Source organism: Callithrix jacchus, chromosome 9 (genome assembly GCF_049354715.1).
Source record: "Callithrix jacchus isolate 240 chromosome 9, calJac240_pri, whole genome shotgun sequence".
In the NCBI taxonomy this organism is placed as follows: Eukaryota; Metazoa; Chordata; class Mammalia; order Primates; family Cebidae; genus Callithrix; species Callithrix jacchus.
Window position 1 is genome coordinate 136,165,968 of NC_133510.1, and position 18,591 is coordinate 136,184,558.

The 18,591-nt window shown below is 42.4% G+C and overlaps 1 protein-coding gene across 2 annotated transcripts in view; it reads left to right on the plus strand.

Moving 5' to 3' along the window:
* ZNF26 (zinc finger protein 26) overlaps positions 1-18,312 on the plus strand; it is a 43,299-nt gene extending 24,987 nt beyond the window's left edge. For both annotated transcript variants that reach the window (XM_035258307.3, XM_009004940.5), the window contains 3 exons: positions 12,487-12,613; positions 12,885-12,980; positions 15,822-18,312. In XM_035258307.3, the coding sequence (XP_035114198.2) occupies positions 12,514-12,613; positions 12,885-12,980; positions 15,822-17,167 (1,542 nt within the window). In that variant the 5' untranslated portion in view covers positions 12,487-12,513 and the 3' untranslated portion in view covers positions 17,168-18,312. The remainder of the gene's footprint in view (positions 1-12,486; positions 12,614-12,884; positions 12,981-15,821) is intronic.
* The last annotated feature ends 279 nt before the right edge of the window (positions 18,313-18,591 follow it).

Here is an 18,591-nt window from a genome sequence, read left to right on the forward strand (position 1 = left end):
TTTGTTAAGCTTTTTACTTGTTAGGACAGAGTGGCTACTTCTAAGCTCTTTACATGTAGAACTGCAACTATTAATTTTTGATGATACATTTGTTATTTTCCTACATTCTCTTAGAACACAATTCAGTCTCTTACAACCACCCACCCATCCCAATCCCCTCTTTCTCCTTGGAGGAAATCAGTTCAATATATGTTCTTCTAGGTCTTTCCCCATACATTTTTAATGCAGATGTTTGTATCCTTAAAAGGTTTGTGTTGGCTTATTTTTGTGAAGTTGTATGAGCATTTCATAATTTATCTGTTGTCATCAACATGAGTGTTTAGGTGGTTTTCAGTTACTGGCTATCACTAGTATGAACATTTTTGTATGTTTCTGTTGGTAGACATCAGCTGTCATTTCTGTTAGGCATATACCAGGATTTTTCAGCCTCAGCACTGTTGACATTTTGGACTGAATATTTCTTCATTGTGGAGGGACGTCCCGGGCACTGTGTGATGATGAGCAGCACTCCTGGCTTTATCTATGTAGGCGCCTGTAGCACTGCCCTGCTGTGACAGCTGTAAATGGCTCCAGACACTGTCAGATGTCCCCTAAGGGGGCAAAATCTCCCTCCCACCCATGAGAACCACTGGGCATATACGTACGAGTGACATTGTTGCAGAGTCACTGTATACATATGTTTAAATTTAGTACATACTCAGTTTTCAAAAGTGGTGAAATGACTTCATGTTCCCAGTGCCAGGAATGGACAGTTACATTTACCCTACATCCTTTTTTATTTTCATGGAAAAGGGGTTTTCCATTTTTCAAAAAGTTGTAATGGTAGTTGATGCAGGTGTGTTGTGTAGGCTTTTGCAGCCTTGCCCTCTCCGTGAACTCATTGGACAGTAGCGCAACCCCGCAAGAAGGATGTTGTGTTGGCTCTAATTACCAAGGAGAATGGCCAATACTGACAAACTTGTATTGGCCATTCTGGTGATGCTCATTTCAGGTATCAATTGCTTATTTCTAAATGTCTCCTTTTTTTTAAAATTAACTTTCAGTTCTTCTTTTATTCCCTTTAAACAACTTCTCTGTATTTTAAGTATTTACATAGTTATGTATGATATTTGTAATATTACTTGTTTGCTAACATTATCTGGATCATCAGTCCATCTGTATCAATTATCAGCTTATTCCTTTTGTCTGTCATATTTTCTTGCCTCATGTCTCAAAGTTTTTAATTTTTTGCTGACATTGTTTTAAAAGGAATAAACACAGAGACTGAAGTTTACCATTGTGTGCGTGTGTGTTTTTTTGATGGAGTCTTGCTCTGTTACCCAGGCTGGAGTGTGGTGGTGTGATCTCGGCTCACTGCCACCTCTGCCTCCTGGGTTCAAGTGATTGTCCTGTCTCAGCCTCCTGAGAAGCTGGGATTACAGGCGCCTGCCACCACACTTGGCTAATTTTTGTATTTTTAGTAGAGACGGGATTTCACCCTATTGGTCAGGCAGGTCTCAAACTCCCGACCTCAGGTGATCCATCCACCTCTGCCTCCCAAAGTGCTGGGATTACAGGCGTGAGCCATGGCTCCCAGCCTTACTGTTGTTTTATATCAGAGGATGTTTTTCCTTTCTCTGTCCTGCAGTAGGGGGAATGGCTGATCACTTCAATCTAAACAGGAATTAGCTGTTTGGGGGCTTGGTTGCTGCTTTAGTTAGACTCCATCACCTGGGGCTTCAGGTTTCTGGAAGATGTATTTATTGCAGGCTCCTCTCTACTGGTACTTTGTGTCTGGAGCACCTGAAGGCTGTGGGAGACTCATTCTGCCGGCAGCTTCTTGCACTGACCAGCACTCAACAGATGTCCCATGGGGAAAACTCACTGTCCACGGGGGCTCATCAAAACCTTCACTGGTTTCTCTTTCCCTTAGAATAGTCCTCCCTCTGGGCTGAGCCCTTCCTTCACTGTTCTCGAGCTGAGCAAATGGCCCAGGGAAGTAATAGCCAGCCATTTAAACTCACCTGAGAGGAGCTCTTTTCTCTCTGCAATTTTAGTTTATTTAGTCCTCCTTGCTTCCACAGGTCTCTGGTTTTTTAAAAAGATAAGAGTATTTAAAATTTTCTAGTTGTAGCAGTAGTAGTTCAAGCATATGATTTTATTTTATGCTAATGAGAGTTATAATTATTAGATGAAATAAAAAGAAATATTTTTGGTATTTTGATTGAGAATTTATCAAATTTATAAATTGTGGAAAATTAATATCTTCACCATATAATTCTACTCATGATAAACATGGTGTATTGTTTCAGTCTCTTCTGTACTTATATATTTTATCATGTATTTTTTTTCTGCATTTTAAAGCTTTTTATTCCTAAGTACTTTCTAGATTTGTTATTACGATCATACAGGCATTTTCCTATTATATTTTCTAGTTGGTTATTGCTAATGCAACAAAATGCTATTCCTTATTGATTTGTTTAAAACTGTTCCCCTGTTGACTTTTTTTAACTCTTTCTCATGGTTTTTTGTTTTGTTTTGTTTTTTTCCTTAGAAAGAAACATTTAATAGGGACTTCCCAACAGAAGCCATGTCTGTGTCTTGGGCGGCAGCAAGACAAGATGGTGGATCCCTGCACCATTCCCCCCAGGCCCAGGGCTTACATACCATAGGGAGGGGTGGTTCAGAAGGGATGTGTAGGACAATTGAAGTACTGTAATGTCCAGGTCGTTTGACCTAAGGGCAGGATTTGTGGTAAGTACCTGCTCTTACACAAGGAACAACAGATAAACGGGAAGTCTTAGAGGCCCTCCCCGACGGGTCAATCAGAAGCCCACATGGTAGATCAGCTTCCAAGACGGCCTTGCTTTGGCCTTCACACTCCATCCCCCAGTCCAGCTTTTGTATCTCATGCGCCCTCCTCCGAAACTTTAGGGAGGATGCTTGACATTGCATCGCTTTAGCAGCAGTCCATTGGCAACGGAAGACAGATCAGGCCCAGCAGGATTCCACATTAAGGAGATTCACAGGCTGTTGAATCATGTCTAGGCTTCCGAGTACTATGACTTTGGTTTTCTCAGAAGTAAAACAATGACAGGTACATAATATTATTTGAATAGTAAAAATATAATACACTCAAGGATTACAATCGAGAGAACGTTTGATTGTGCCTGAACAGCAGCAACAACAAAGAATCCATTTCGATAAGGGGCCGACTAAAAGTATCCTGGAACAAATGAAAATGTGGTTCCTTTTTAGGGACTTCTTGCAGCCAGGAAATAATTAAGAATTAGCCCAAATTGTAGGCAAATAATAAAAACTCAGAACAATGGTCAGGGTTAGAATCTAAGTTTTTCTCTCTCCAGTTTCCCTACTTCTACCAAGAATAAATCATAGTAGGACCAATTTATTTACAAAATGAATTTTGGTCTCATTATACTTGGCCTACTTATTTGCATAAAGTATAGCAAGTATAGTGACCAGCCATGTAAGCTCCTTTTAAGTTGACTTTGCTGAACCTTTTTTTTTTCTTTTTTGAGATGTACTCTCGCTCTGTTGCCCAGGCTGGAGTGCAGTGGCCTGATCTCAGCTCGCTGCAACCTCTACCTCCCAGGTTCAAGTGATTCTCTTGCCTCAGCCTCCTGAGTAGCTAGGATTACAGGCGTGCTGGTACCACCACACCTGGCTAATTTTTTAATTTTTAGTAGAGATGGGGTTTCACCATGTTGGTCAGGCTGGTCTGGAATTCCTGACCTCGTGATCTGGCCGCCTTGGCCTCCCAAAGTGTTGGGATTATAGGCGTGAACTACCATGTGTGGCCTTGCTGGAACTTGTATAAGGAATTTTGGATTTGACTTTTTATTTAATTAATTAATTTATTTAGAGACCGAGTCTCACTCTGTCGTCCAGGCTGGAGTGCAATGGTGTGATCTTGGCTCACTACAACCTCCGCCTCATGGGTTTAAGCAATTCTCCTGTCTCAGCCTCCTGAGTAGCTGGGATTACAAGTGTGTGTTACCCATCTAATTTTTTGTATTTTTAGTAGAGGTGGGGTTTGACCATGTTGACCAGGCTGATCTTGAACTCCAGACCTCAGGTGATCTTCCCGCTTCGGCCTCCCAAAGTGCTGGGATTACGGGCATGAGCCAGCACGCCAGGCCTGGATTTGATGTTTTAAAAGCTTAGAAGGCCAGAAGCTAAGCCAAGGATTTGCCACTTGACTGTGCTTGTAACGCTTGTATGAATTCCTATCTTATTTGATATCCAAAAATACTTAAACTTCCTGAGCCTTCTAGAAAGTGACATTCTTTACTTACCACAGGTCAGGAGCCTGTAAGGTGGACAAGGTACCAGGCCAGTCTTTTCAAGGGGCTTTTTATCAGTTCTATAAAGCCAACCTAAATTTCTCAGAACAGTCTGGTTACATCTGAAAATATGCCATTCCATTTGAAGCCTTGATAAAATAACCAGTCTGTCCAGTTTTATCCTTTTACAAAAGAAAACAGATTTTTACTGAACTTATGCAAATAACTGTTGCCATAAAATCAGAATACTCACGAATAGTTTGCGAATTTTGGAGAAATCAGGTAGAGAGAAAGGTAAATTTCGCTCACAAAAACATACTTTACCCAGTTGCTCTAAGCTATAAATAACTCAGAAAGCTTTTATTGACTCTTCTTTAATCAGAGCAGCAGGCCTCCAAACAAGATGTCATTTGTTCACCTTGGAACTGCCATTCTCAAATCAAGCAGCTCTGTGTCAGTCAGGTGAGAGCTGTTTACCGGGGACAGTAGAATCCAACAGCTGTTTACACAGTTCCAGAGTCAGTGGAACGGAAGCCATGTCTGTGTCTCAGGCAGCTGCAAGACAAGATGGTGGATCTCTACCAGTTCTCATTTTATCTCCACTGGTTCTCTTAGTTTTATAATTAGACAACCAGATATTTAGAAATAATGACAATAGTTTTCTTCCTCGTTGAGTGATTATTATTGGCACTTTGCTCCTATTTTGGCAGGTCCTCTAGGACAGGGCTGGCTAGTGGCATTGATTTCAGCATCCTTGTCTTGTGTTTTTAAAGGGAATGGTTTTAATGGTTCACACAAAGTATGATATTTTCTATAGGTTTAGGGAAGAAACACTTTATAATGTCAAGGAAATTCCTTTTACTTTTAGTTTGCTTTAAATTTTGATTTTTGAAAGTATTGAATTTTTTTTTTTTTTTTGAGGGGGAGTCTTGCTCTTGTTGCCCAGGCTGGAGTGCAGTGGTATGATCTTGGCTAACTGCAGCCTCCACCTCCTGGGTTCAAGCGATTCTCCTGCCTCAGCCTCCCGCCACCATGCCCAGCTAATTTCTTTTTATTTAGTAGAGATGGGATTTTACCATGTTGGTCAGACTGGTCTCAATCTCCTGGCCTCAAATGATCCACCCGCCTTGGTCTCCCAAAGTGCTGGGATTACAGGCCTGAGCGACTGCACGCAGTCAAAAGTGTTGAGTTTTATCATGTTCCTTTTGTTGTGTCTATTGAGATGATTGGGTATTCTCCACTGATGTGCTAATGTGGCTTATTTTATTGCTTTTTGTTTTTGAAAATTGTGGACTATCCTTTAATTCATTGGATAAACTCAGTCTGGTTTGCTATGTATGTATGTACATAGACATGCTATGTATATATGCACAGAATTAGTTTTACTTTACTAATATTTTTAAGTATTTTAATCAGTGTTAATCATAAATGTGGTTAGACTACAGTTTGTGCTGTCCTTATTTTGTCTGTAGCGTTGTGTAACTTTGATGCATCGTACGGCTTTACATCAGATGAGATGTACTGGGAATTTTCTGTTCCTTGGATGGTGTTAGAACTTTTAATAGTGTGGGACTGTTGCCTTTTTGGGAAGAGTGTGCCTTTTCAGTTTTTTAAATGATCATCAGCTAGTCTATTTTTCCTCTTTTTTTTTTTTTGAGATGGGGTCTCACTCTGTCATCTGGGCTGGAGTGAAGTGGCGTGATCTCTGCTCATTGCAACCTCCGCATCCCAGACTCAAGCAGTCCTCCCACATCAGCCTCTCGAGTAGCTGGGACTACAGGTGTGTGCCACCATGCCCGACTAATTTTTATAGTTTTTTATAGAGATGGGTTTTCACCCTGTTACCCAGGCTGGTCTTGAAGTCCTGGACTCAGGTGATCCACCCATTTCTGCTTCCCAGAGTACTGGGATTACAAGCATGAGCCACCATGCTATGGCCTAGTTTTCCTAATTCTTGCTGGGCTAATTTTTGGTTACTTTTATTTTCAAATAAAAATTTCCATTTTGTCTAAGTTTTCCAATTGATTGAAGCAAAGTTGTAAATACATTCCTGCTATTTTGTTGCTTTGACACCATGAATTTGTTTCCATGCTATTGCCATTTTAAGGAAAAATGTGAGCTTTCTGTCTGATTTCTTTCTGAATGAATTCTGTCTCTTTCCACCACTATGTAATAACTTTGGTCATTTTCAAGGAAAAGTGACATGTTTATTGTAGTGTTTATATGTTTGTTAACCATTTAGCATGTATGAAACTGCTACTGCTTTTGTCAGGTTCTAGGTTTTCTTTTTGTGTGTTGCTGGTATTTTATATTTACCCACTTTCCCCATAAGCCCTGTGGTTCTTTATGCAACTTTGTATGGTCTGATGTTTTTGCAGCATATATGTCCCATTACAGTATAACTGTTTATCGTAATCTCTTGTAAAATGTTAAATCTCTTAGAGTTTTGGACCGCTTCCTGGTCACAAAATTTTCTTTTTACATTTTCTTTTGATCATGCCAAGTCAATTCAAAATTTTAACAGTTATTTATTTATTTATTTAGAGATGGAGTCTTTCTTGCTCTGTCGCCCGGGCTGGAGTGCAGTGGCATGACTGCAACCTCCACCTCCTGGGTCCAAGTGATTCTCCTGCCTCAGCCTCTTGAGTAGTAGGTACTACAGGTGTGTGCTTCTATACCTGGCTAATTTTTGTATTTTTAGTAGGATGGGGTTTTGCCATGTTGGCCAGGCAGGTCTTGAACTCGTGACTGCAGGTGATCCACCCGCCTCGGCCTCTCAAAGTGCTGGGATTACAGGCATGAACCACCTTGCCCGCCCTATTTTTATTCTTATCAAGCTTAAAGAAATAGTAAAAGACTTTAAACAAAACAGGCAGCAAGCCTCCTGGTCACCTGCTGTGTGGTCTGCACCTTTCCTCTTCCATCCTGTGTCCCCAGAAGCAGCCGCTTTGGGCTATGTTTCCTTCTCTGGTGTCCATCTCCAGCTTCTCGTATGGCCACATTGGCGTGACTTGTTTCATGTTTCTGCTCCCTCCATTTTAAAGTAACCAGCTTGCTGAATGGCCTGAACTTAGCGTACAAGTTGTGGCTTCATTTTTCTCCACCACAGCCTCAGGCTTGCACTGTCAGCTCTTTCTTCCCTTGTGGTCATTGCAAGGAGAGCCCACGATGCTTTGGTTACGGCCTTGTTTGTTGTTAACTCTCAGTTACTTTCGTTTGGGAAAGTTCAGTACACACTCCAGGCTCTCGTACCCCCCTCACTCTAGCCTGCGGAGGGAGATGGAGGAGGCCTGTCTGTATTCCCACTTCATTTCCTTGTCGCCCTCTGCTCGGGGCTCCTTCTGGGTTGGGATAGGAAGATCAATGATTAGAGGGAAGGACACAAAGGCTCCTGTGGTGTGATGGTCAGTACCCAGTGCTGTGACAGCCATCTGTGGGGATCATGGGACTTGGTTAGAGCCTCTGACGGGGTTTTGCTCGCAGTTCCATGATGTATGTGATTCTTTGTCTCACCACCTGTAGACTCACCCAGAAGTCCACTCACGACCTCTTACCCTGGGGTCTCCCTCCTTGCAGGTAGTGCTGCTGAGGAGGAGCCTGCTAATGAGCTCAAGTCTCACGTTCAGGAATCTTGGGGGTACTCCCTGGCCCCAGGGAAACAGCGCCCTGCCTGAGGTGAGCTGCTGAGCCCTCACTCCCCAGCTGTCTTTTAAAGTCCCCCTGTAGTCTCTGCCTTCGAATTTTTCAGAGTAAAGCAGTTATGGATCCTTGTTTACTTAAATTCTTAAGCACATGTCAGTTCCTTCTGAAAATTTCCCAGAATTAGCCTTGGCCGGTGGGCTCTTGCAGACATCCAGGTTGTGTATAGGATGCTTATACAGTCCCCTTTTCCTGGAGCCCCTCCTGTTTGAGAGGATGGATACCCACTTCCTTTTCTTCCCATGTGTTCTTAACAAGGTCACTTTGCTCCTTCAGTGACTCACTTCTGTGGACTCTTTTCTAGTTGGATCTCCACCAACTTCCATCATGCATTGAACAGTTATCCACTCTTGTTTCCTCCATTTCTTATCCCCGGCGTCTCCACCTCCATGACGGGGAAGTGCTTTACTTTGCTTGGCCAGGTTGCTTGGTGTCCTCCTGGCCCCCATTCTCTCTCAGCATGCCATGCCACGTCTCCATCAGGTCTCTCAGCATGCCATGCCACGTCTCCATCAGGTCCTCATGGATGCCCAGAATCTAGCCACTGCTTATCGTCCCCATCGCTATCACTTTGGCCCAAGCCACCTTCTTCCACTGGACTAACGCAGTTGTCTCCTACCTTGTCTCCCTGGTATCTCCTCTTCCACAACCCCTCCCTCTTCCACGGCAGTCAGGATGATCTTCTTGAAATGTGAGTCAGAGCCCTTTCAGTGGCTTCTCACAGCACTTTGGTTTCTGCCTAGATATCACCTCATCAGAGAGCTTCCCTGATCACCCTGTGTATGTGAAACAGTGCCTGTACCTCCGTCTCATCACTCTGTCCCTTATCCCTTTTACCTGCTTGGATTTTTATTTTTTTTAGATGGAGTCTTACTGTGTTGTCCAGGCTGGAGTGCAGTGGTGCAGTCTCCGCTCACTGCAACCTCTGCCTCCTGGGTTCAAGCGATTCTCCGGTGTCAGACTCCCAGGTAGCTGCGGTTACAGGCATGCACCAGCATGCCAGGCTAATTTTTGTATTTTTAGCAGAGAGGGGGTCTCACCATGTTGGCCAGACTGGTCTCTAACTCCTGACCTCAGGTGACCTTGGCCTCCCAAAGTGCTGGGACTACAGGCTAAGCCGCCACACATAGCCTGGATTTTGTTAAGAGTACCTAGCACCATTGGTGTGTTACGTAGTGGTGTGTTGACGGAGTAACACCCTCCCCGGAGACCCTAGGTAGGTGGGACCTGGGAGTCTAATTCGTATACTGCTTTTAGCTGTTTTCAGTTCACACCTCATTCTTGTCTTGCAGGATGACTGCTCCCAAAGCTCTTGGGGCTTCTGTGGGAGAGATGGTTTGCTATGCGTCAGCTTACCTCTGAGAGAGTTTCTGCTCAGGGAAGTCAGTTACCAGATTTTTGGCTTACTGTTTATTAAAGATCAAAATATCAAAATATTGGCTTCTGTTTATGTGGTTCACTTTTCTTTTAGAGGTCTGTTTGTGCATACTATATTTCTGTAATGTAGTTTAAATGGGTCTCAGCAGAGGATACTGATAATCATGTTTAAATCTCTCCATTCTCTCTGTTCCTACTTTCAAATCACGTTTAGTCTCCATCTCAACCTCCCTAATGGGCATAAATCTTATAGCATTGTAGGTGTTTTTCTCTTTTTTCCCCAGAAGTCATTACAATGTTTAGATGTTTGATTTATGAAATTAGATATTGTAGAAAAACCATCTAGCATAGAAGAATAGTGGCGGCTACTCTGCATAGCAGCTGAGTACTACTGAGCCAGGAGGAGTAGCAAGCTGCACGGAGGGGCCTGGGCAAGAGGAGCCTTTGGGTGTAGTGAGACCATGCTACTTGGGATACATAAGAAATGCCTTTAGTTTCAGTCCCTTGAGCTAAACTGTTATAAAAATGCAATTATTTTGTGCTAATTCTGTGAGTATCAGCTTTCGTTTATTTAGCATTTACCTGATACGTTTTTTCATTTCTTCATTTTCTAATTTGTATTTTCTCTTTGGTGTATCTCATGAGTTTCACAGTGTCTTAGTTATGTTTTCAGTATGTTTCTTCTAACAACATATTGCTGTGTGTGTCTCTCCTGGTGTGTTTTTGATCACAGCAGTTTGAATTATGGCTGCTGTCATGTTGTTTGTCGTGCATTTTCCATGCTATCTTGTGCCTTCCAGTTGCCTTGGATTTGTTGGATTGAATATGTTCTTTCTCGGTCTGGCTTTCTTCTACTGTTTTGGAAGTCATTCTTACCCTCTTCCCCGCACTCTCCCTACATTTTCAGTGCTTGACTGCTTTTAGGTGGTTCACAGGCACACTGAGCTTTCCCCTTAAACCAGAGTCTAAACAGTGGCATTTTCTCTTTTCCCAAATGAAAGATGTTTCTTTATACCTTCATTTTCTGTGATTCTCATCTGTTTGCATCACATACATGCTTAAATCATAGCTGATTATAATTTTAGTTCAGATGTGTTTGAAGCAGTATTTAGGTTTATGTTCTGCTGATTTCAGTGCTCACCATTCTACCCAGCTTCCCACTAAATCTGTGTCTTAATGTAGTTCCTATAGGATGTAATTTTTTAAATTTAAAACAATTGTTCCATTTTTTTTTAGAGACGGAGTCCGGTTCTGTTGCCCAGTGTAAAGTGCAGTGGCACAATCATGGCTGACTACAGCCTCCAACTTCTGTGCTCAAACAGTCCTTCCACCTCAGCCTCCTGAGCAGCTGGGACTACAGGCAGGCACCGCCATGCCCACAGATTTTTTGTTATTTTTAGAGATGTGGTCTAACCATGTAACCCAGGCTGGTCTCAAACTCCTGGCCTCAAGTGATCCTCCCACCACAGCTTCCCCAAGTGCTGGGATTACAGGCATGAGCTGTCACACTCGATGAATATGAATTCTCCAGGGAAAATGTCTCTTATTTTCCCCATTTTTGCCTTTGAGTTTGGCTGGTATAAGATTTCAGAATCAGCATTATTTTTTCTCAGTACTTTATTTCTCTCCCACTTTCAGGCAGCATTGTTTTTCCTTTTAGTTAGTGATCTGGTGTTCTCTTTACACGTTATTTTCAGAAGTTTCATTACTGTCTGCTTAAATTTGGACCTTTTATTTTTTGTTAACTTATCTTGCATTTCAATGTGAATTCACATATTTGTCTTCACTCCAGGAAAATTTTCAGGTCATATTTCTTCGAACATTGCCCTATCACTTCTCTTATTTATGTAAACCTACATTGGCAATTCTTCTATAAACCAGGAAAATCATTCCGGGTTTATTTTGTTCTTACTTGTTCACCCATTATAGCCATCGCTGTGGTTTGAGTGTATCTTCCAAATTTCGTGTGTTGGAAATGTAATTGCTAAATTTATTTGTTGGTGGTATTTGGAGGTGGGACCTCTGGGAGGTATTTCGGATTAGATAAAGTCTTCAGAGCAGGGCCCGTATGATGGGATCAGTGGCTTTATAAGGGTAGGAAGAGAGACCTGAACTGGCATGCTCCCTGCCTCTCATCATGTAATGCCTTCCGCCAAGTTATGACATGGCAGGAAGGCCCTTAGCCGATGCCAGCACCATGCTCTTGGGTTTCCTGGCGTCCAGAACCTTGAGCTAAATGAATATTTTTCTTTATAATTTACCCAATTTCTGATATTCTGTTTTTAAAATAGAAGATAAAGACAGCAATCTTTTCTGTTTCTGAAATCTTTGCAGTTACTTGAATTGACCAGGTTCTACCGTGTGTTCTGTGTGATGCTTCCTCTTGGTACAGGGACTGCAAATTATGTCCCAATCTATTTTTTTTCCTTTCTTTTATAATAGATTTGCCAGTTTTTCAGTTGGGCATATACAGAAATAGAGACTACATTTCTGAATTTCCCTGCCGTTGCCTCCCAGCCCCCACTCTCTGCTGTTCCTTAGAATGCTGATGTGATGACTAGAGCCATCTCAGACTGGATTACGCTGGAAGTGGAAGCCATGTCAGGTGGAGCAGGAGATGGAAGCCCCAGACCAATTGCCTTTAGATTCCTACAAGTAGAAGGAGAAACTCTCGTTTATCTCCCGGTTGTTCTCAGTTGAACCCCGTTCCAAATACCTCCTGAATTGCCCTTTCCACCCCAACTTCTTGAGGAACACATCGTGAATCTTCTAAGACCACTTGAGTGTCTGTACTCATTTCTGTCAACAATGTACCCTGGACATGTTTTTACAAAGGACTCAGAACCTTATTTTATTTGCATGTATAAATGTTCATTTCCATCTACATGATAGAAAGCTTCTCGAAGACACAACTGGATTTTATTCATCCTGAAATCTTCAGGACCCAAAACAGTACTGGCAGATAGGAGCACCTTGATTGATTTTTAATTCTCTCACAAAGTAAATGCTGGACCAGGCACAGGAGATAGTCTGTAGAGGAACATTTATCCTTTCCCAGTTCCTCTACATCTTTTCCATGTCACCTAATGTAATTGCGTCTAATTGAATAGGGTGTGTATTATTTCAGGGATGGTTGTCATTCAAGGATATATCTATGGAGTTCACCTGGGATGAGTGGCAGCTACTGGATTCTACACAGAAATACCTGTACAGAGAGGTGATACTGGAAAACTATCATAACCTGATCTCGGTGGGTGAGTACTGCTTCTCTGCTTACCTCAGATAGTGAGTAATACATTGCTATCCCTTTTTTGTTGTTGTTGTTGACCTACTCTGGGACCTCTAAAGTGCTTAAGGATTATGAACTTCAACTTCAGAGGTTAAATTTTCTTAGTCCCTGTTTGGCCCTCACTTTCTAGTCATGGTCTTTCTCCAAGTGAGATGAGCAGTTTGGTTCTGTAGCTCTTGCTTCCTCGGTCCTGTCCCTGACCCTGGTCCACAACCTTTGTGATTTCCCATCAACAGGGTATCATGGTGCCAAGCCTGACTTAATCTTCAAGTTGGAACAAGGAGAAGATCCGTGGATAGTAAATGCCAAAATTTCCAGGGAAAGCTGTCCAGGTGGGTGAGTGAGAACAAGGAAGGTGGGAGGAGTGGGAGTGAACTGATGAGTCCCTGAGGAGTGGGCACTTGCAGCGTTGTCTACAGAAATGCTTCTGGACGTCCTTGAACTAATGGAGCTGACTCAGGATGAAGCCATGAGCTCCTCAGATAAGGAAATCACCATCACTCTTCATATATTTTGGTTTTTCTTCCCCTTTATTGTTGAGAGGGAGGCATGTCCCCTGTTCCCTGAACTCTGCTCAGGATTTGCTTTTGGGTCAGTTTCCCTCCTTCCCATGGTCATGGGTGTCATTGGGGAATCAAGACCTTCAGGGGATTTCTTTTTCCTCTCACTTGGTGTGGCTCATGGCCCTCCATTTCCTTCCATTTCATCTTTAGTCTTCTGCGGTTAAATCCCCTTTAAGTGAGTGATTTTGCACACCTTATGCTTCCCTTCTGTGCTGTCCAAAGGGGCATTTTTTCCAAGTTCGGCTGTCCTCTCCTATGTTGTAACTTTCGAAAGGCTCTTCCATTCTGAAGGTTTAAGCTTTGCCCCCAGTGTCCGTCTTTCTCTTCGGCACTTGAGTCCTGTGTTTTACATGCTGAGGGGTGAGCTCCCCCATGCTTTCCCAGACTTCACTTCCAGTGTCGGAAATGGGGATTTCCTTTTAAAATTACCATTCTTCCTCAGAGGAAATGGCCAGAGTCCTTTGTTTTCTTCCACAAGTTTCTTTCTTAGTGTTTCCATCTCTGAGGAGCAGGGCACCATGCTGGTCAGGCTCTTGGTTCCTCCCCTTCTCTGCTCCACGTCCAGTCCCTCAGCAGATCCTCTTAGTTCTCTCTCCCATGTGCTCCAAATTTCCTCAGCTCCAGACACGTGTTAGGCCATTCTTGCATTGCTATAAAGAAATGCCTGAGACTAGGTAATGTACAAGAAAAGAGGTTTAATTGGCTCACAGTTCTGTGTGGTGTACGGGAAGTACAGCAGCATTTGCTTCTGGGGAGGCCTCAGGTAGCTTCCAGTCATAGTGGAAGGCAAAGGGGGAGCAGTCACGTCACATGTGAAAGCAGGAGCGAGAAGGAGGCGGGGGGGGGCTGGGGATGGGCCACATACTATTAAATGACCAGATCTCACAGGAACTCATGTCACACGTGAAAGCAGGAGCGAGAGGTAGGTGTGGGGGGGATGTGCCACATACTATTAAATGACCTCACAGATCTCACAGGAACTCACTGTCATGAAGACTGTGCAGCCATGAGGGATCTTACCCCGTGACTCAGATACAGACACCTCCCACCAGGCCCCGCCTCTGGCATTGGAGATTACAGTTCAGCCTGAGACTTGGGCGGGGACAAATATCCAAAGTATATCAAGTGTAGTTCAAATTATTATCTCATCCTGGACTGCTACAAGAGCTTTCTAAAGTATTTCTCTGCTCATTTCTTACTCAGTTTTTACAGAATAGTCAACTGATCTTTTATATGCAGAAGACTGAGATTTTCTGAAATTAAAAACCTTTAGGCTGGGCACAGTGGCTCACGCCTGTAATCCCAGCACTGTAGGAGGCCAAGGCGGGCAGCTCGCTTGAGCTCAGGAATTTGAGACCAGCCTGGCCAACAAGTGAAACCCCATCTCTACTAAAAATACAAAAATTAGCTGGGCATGGTGGCATATGCCTATAGTCCCAGTTTCTCAGGAGGCTGAGATGGGAGGATTAACTTGAACCCAGGAGGTTGAGGCTGCAGCAAGCCAAGATTGAGCCACTGCACTCCAGCCTGGGTGACAGAGTAAGACCCTGTCTCAAAAAAAAAAGTCTTAAAAATGTAAACAACTTTTTACCATGGTTTTGAGTAATTTGGTTCTGCTTTCATTCCATTCACTCAGTGGGTTTTAGCTGTCCTGGCCTTTTTCTATTTCTTAAACCCTGCCAATCAGGCTTCCTCCTCAGGAACTTTGTACTTGGTATTCCTTCTGTTTTCTTTTCTTTTTTGAGACAAAGTCTCACCCTGGCTGGATGAGTACAGTGGCATGATCTCAGCTCACTGCAACTTGTGCCTTCCGGGTTCAAGCAATTCTCCTGCCTCAGCTTCCTAAGTAGCTAGGACTACAGGTGTACGCCACCATGCCCAGCTAATTTTTTGTATTTTTAGTAGAGATGGGGTTTCACCATGTTGCCCAGGCTGGTCTTGAACTCCTGAGCTCAGGTAATCCACCTGCCTCAGCCTCCCAAATTGCTGGGATTACAGGCGTGAGCCACCTCTCCAGCCTCAGTTTCATCTTTAATGTCTCATTCTCACCCTACCTAAATGTCATGCTGTAGTTATTTTGTATCCTATGAATTCATTTTTTAGTTAGGTAAAATCTTGCAATAATAAAATTCAGATATAAAATAATCAGCAATTGGCTTCCAAGTACCAACTTTATTATTGTTGTTGTTATTTTTTGAGACAGTGTCTCACTCCATCACCCAAGCTGGAGTGCTGTGGTGCGATCTGGACTCACTGCAGCCTCTGCCTCCCAGGTTCAGATGATTCTCCTGCTTCAGCCTTCCTAGTAGCTGGGATTATAGGGGCCCGCCACCACGCCCAGCTAATCCAAGTGCCAATTTTAAACCTCTATTTTGAAAACTGTTTTTGGTTTCTGGTAATTTGCCACCAGTTTTCATGGGGAGGCCTGCTTTGGTTTGTTTTGATCCCGTTCCCTTGCCCCCATGCTTGCCCGATATTTCTTTTGAACCAGTGTCATGCGCTTGTTATGAAAAGAGAAAGATTGATGACATGGCAGTCCTAAAGCTCTTTAATTCCATGTCAGGTTTATGTGATGATTCAGAAAGTTATCTTTCGTTTGTTTTTTTCTAGATGGCTGGGAAGAATGGTACCAGAAAAACCAAGATGAGCTTGAAAGTGTTGAAAGAAGCTATGCTTGTAGTGTGTTGGGAAGACTTAATCTGAGCAAAACCCACGATTCTTCAAGACAAAGATTCTATAACACACATGGAAAAAGTTGGACACAAAACTCAGCTTCAAGCAGAAGTTGTTTAAGAAAGAATCCTGATAAGTTTCATGGTTATGAAGAACCATATTTTCTTAAGCACGAAAGAGCTCATAGCATAGAAAAAAACTGTGTGTGCAGTGAATGTGGGAAAGCTTTCCGTTGTAAATCACAGCTCATTGTACATCTCAGAATTCATACAGGAGAGAGACCTTATGAATGCAGTAAATGTGAAAGAGCCTTCAGTGCCAAGTCAAACCTTAATGCTCATCAGAGAATTCACACAGGAGAAAAGCCCTACTCATGTAGTGAATGTGAGAAGGTCTTCTCCTTCAGGTCACAGCTCATTGTCCATCAGGAAATTCACACAGGAGGGAAGCCCTATGGTTGCAGCGAGTGTGGGAAAGCCTACAGTTGGAAATCACAGCTGATTTTACACCAGAGAAGCCATACAGGAGTGAAACCCTATGAATGTAGTGAATGTGGGAAAGCCTTCAGTTTGAAGTCTCCATTTGTTGTGCACCAGAGAACTCATACAGGAGTGAAACCCCATAAATGCGACGAATGTGGGAAAGCCTTTCGGAGTAAGTCCTATCTTCTTGTTCATATTCGAATGCACACGGGAGAAAAACCCTATCAATGCAGCGATTGTGGAAAAGCCTTCAATATGAAGATGCAGCTCATCGTACATCAGGGAGTTCACACAGGAAATAATCCTTACCAATGCAGTGAATGTGGGAAAGCCTTTGGTAGGAAGGAACAGCTCACTGCACATCTGAGAGCTCATGCAGGAGAGAAGCCCTATGGGTGCAGCGAATGTGGGAAGGCGTTCAGCAGCAAGTCATACCTTGTTATACATCGGAGAACACACACTGGAGAGAGACCCTATGAATGTAGTTTGTGTGAGAGAGCCTTTTGTGGAAAATCACAGCTAATTATACATCAGAGAACTCATTCAACTGAGAAGCCCTATGAATGTAATGAATGTGAAAAAGCCTATCCTAGGAAGGCATCGCTGCAGATACATCAGAAAACTCATTCAGGAGAGAAACCTTTTAAATGCAGTGAATGTGGAAAAGCCTTCACTCAGAAGTCATCTCTCAGTGAACATCAGAGAGTTCACACAGGAGAGAAACCATGGAAATGCTCTGAATGTGGGAAATCCTTCTGTTGGAACTCAGGGCTTCGTATACATCGGAAGACTCACAAATGAGAAGTCAGGATGATGCACCTGTGAGAAACTGTCACAGAGGCTGATTTCAGGAGACTTTAGATAATAGAGACAGGATTTACAAGCAGGAGGCCCTAAAACTACACTCATGTCAAAAATCATGTAGGAGAGAGACCAACCATATTTGGGATGAGTGTAAAAGCCTTCAGAAAGGAGTTGCAAATCTTTGTAGATGAAAATAATTGAGGGAATGAGGAGCAGTAAATGTATGAAATGTTGTAGCTTATTATGAAAGTAATCTGGTATCTGGTAAAGGATACCAGAGTATCCTTTTCTTGCTAAGAAATCCACATTTCTAAATTATCCACATGAATAAATTAGGGAAGCATTTTCCCATGGAAAGCGTGTTCCGTGGAAAGTCACATTCCAGATTTGAAGCTATGTTTTTGTAAAATAAAGAAAATCTCAGTTATAAACAGTTGACTTTTCATGGTGGAGTTTAAAGGTTTTTTGTTTGTTTGTTTTAATATGTAAATAAAGTAATGATCAGGAAAACTGCAGGGAATAGATTCTTAAGGGATATTTAATGTGACTTCCCAGGGTTAACACTGAATAGCATTTCTAAAATTTTTAGTATTTTATTTTTTAATGTAACTTGTTCTGTCTCTCTCTATATTTGATAGTTTGTGGAATAACATCCCCCAGTATTTTCCATATTAAATACGAATTGTCTTTTTATTTCTTTTTCATAAGCAGAACTGGCGGTTTACTACAGAGCTGCTGCTTGAGAAAACACATTATAATGACCATTTATTATATGTTGGCAGTTCTGTGTCTGTTCTCCATTAATTGAGCTGAGCACCCTGTTTTCTCTGGAGAAATACCTCCCCTCTCTGGGGTGCTTCCTGTGGTGTCTTTCAGGGTATCCTTTCCACTAGCTACAGGTGAGCATTTTACCCATTGCTGGATAATGGTAATCTCTTTTTCAGAATTTGGAGTCTGTAATTCATTCACACATGAACCAGAAATGTCAGAACTCATTCATTCTTGTCCCAGAATTCTGTTGAGACCATCCATTCATTCTGACAAATTGATTACAAGAATAACTGTGGATGCTATCCCTTCAGAACCCGCTTCTCTTATCTTTGTGCTTCCTTACTTCTCAATAAAAATGTCTTTTGCTTTTTGTTGTTTGGGTTTTTTATTTTGTTTTGCTTAATTTAAGGAGAATGACTTTCTATTTCTTATAACCTAAGGGCTTTAATTGGTAAGTTTTTGCCTTGGTAGGGTGTAGTTAGCAAAGTGGGATATATGATTTAGGTTTTTCAAATATGTTCAAATATAAACATATTCTTGTTTATATTTGAAGGTAGGAACTTTTAGCCCATCATGTGAAATAGTGTTACTGATTCTGTACACCTAGAACATTGTAGTCCCTGATGGTGAGATTTTGGAAACACTGAAGA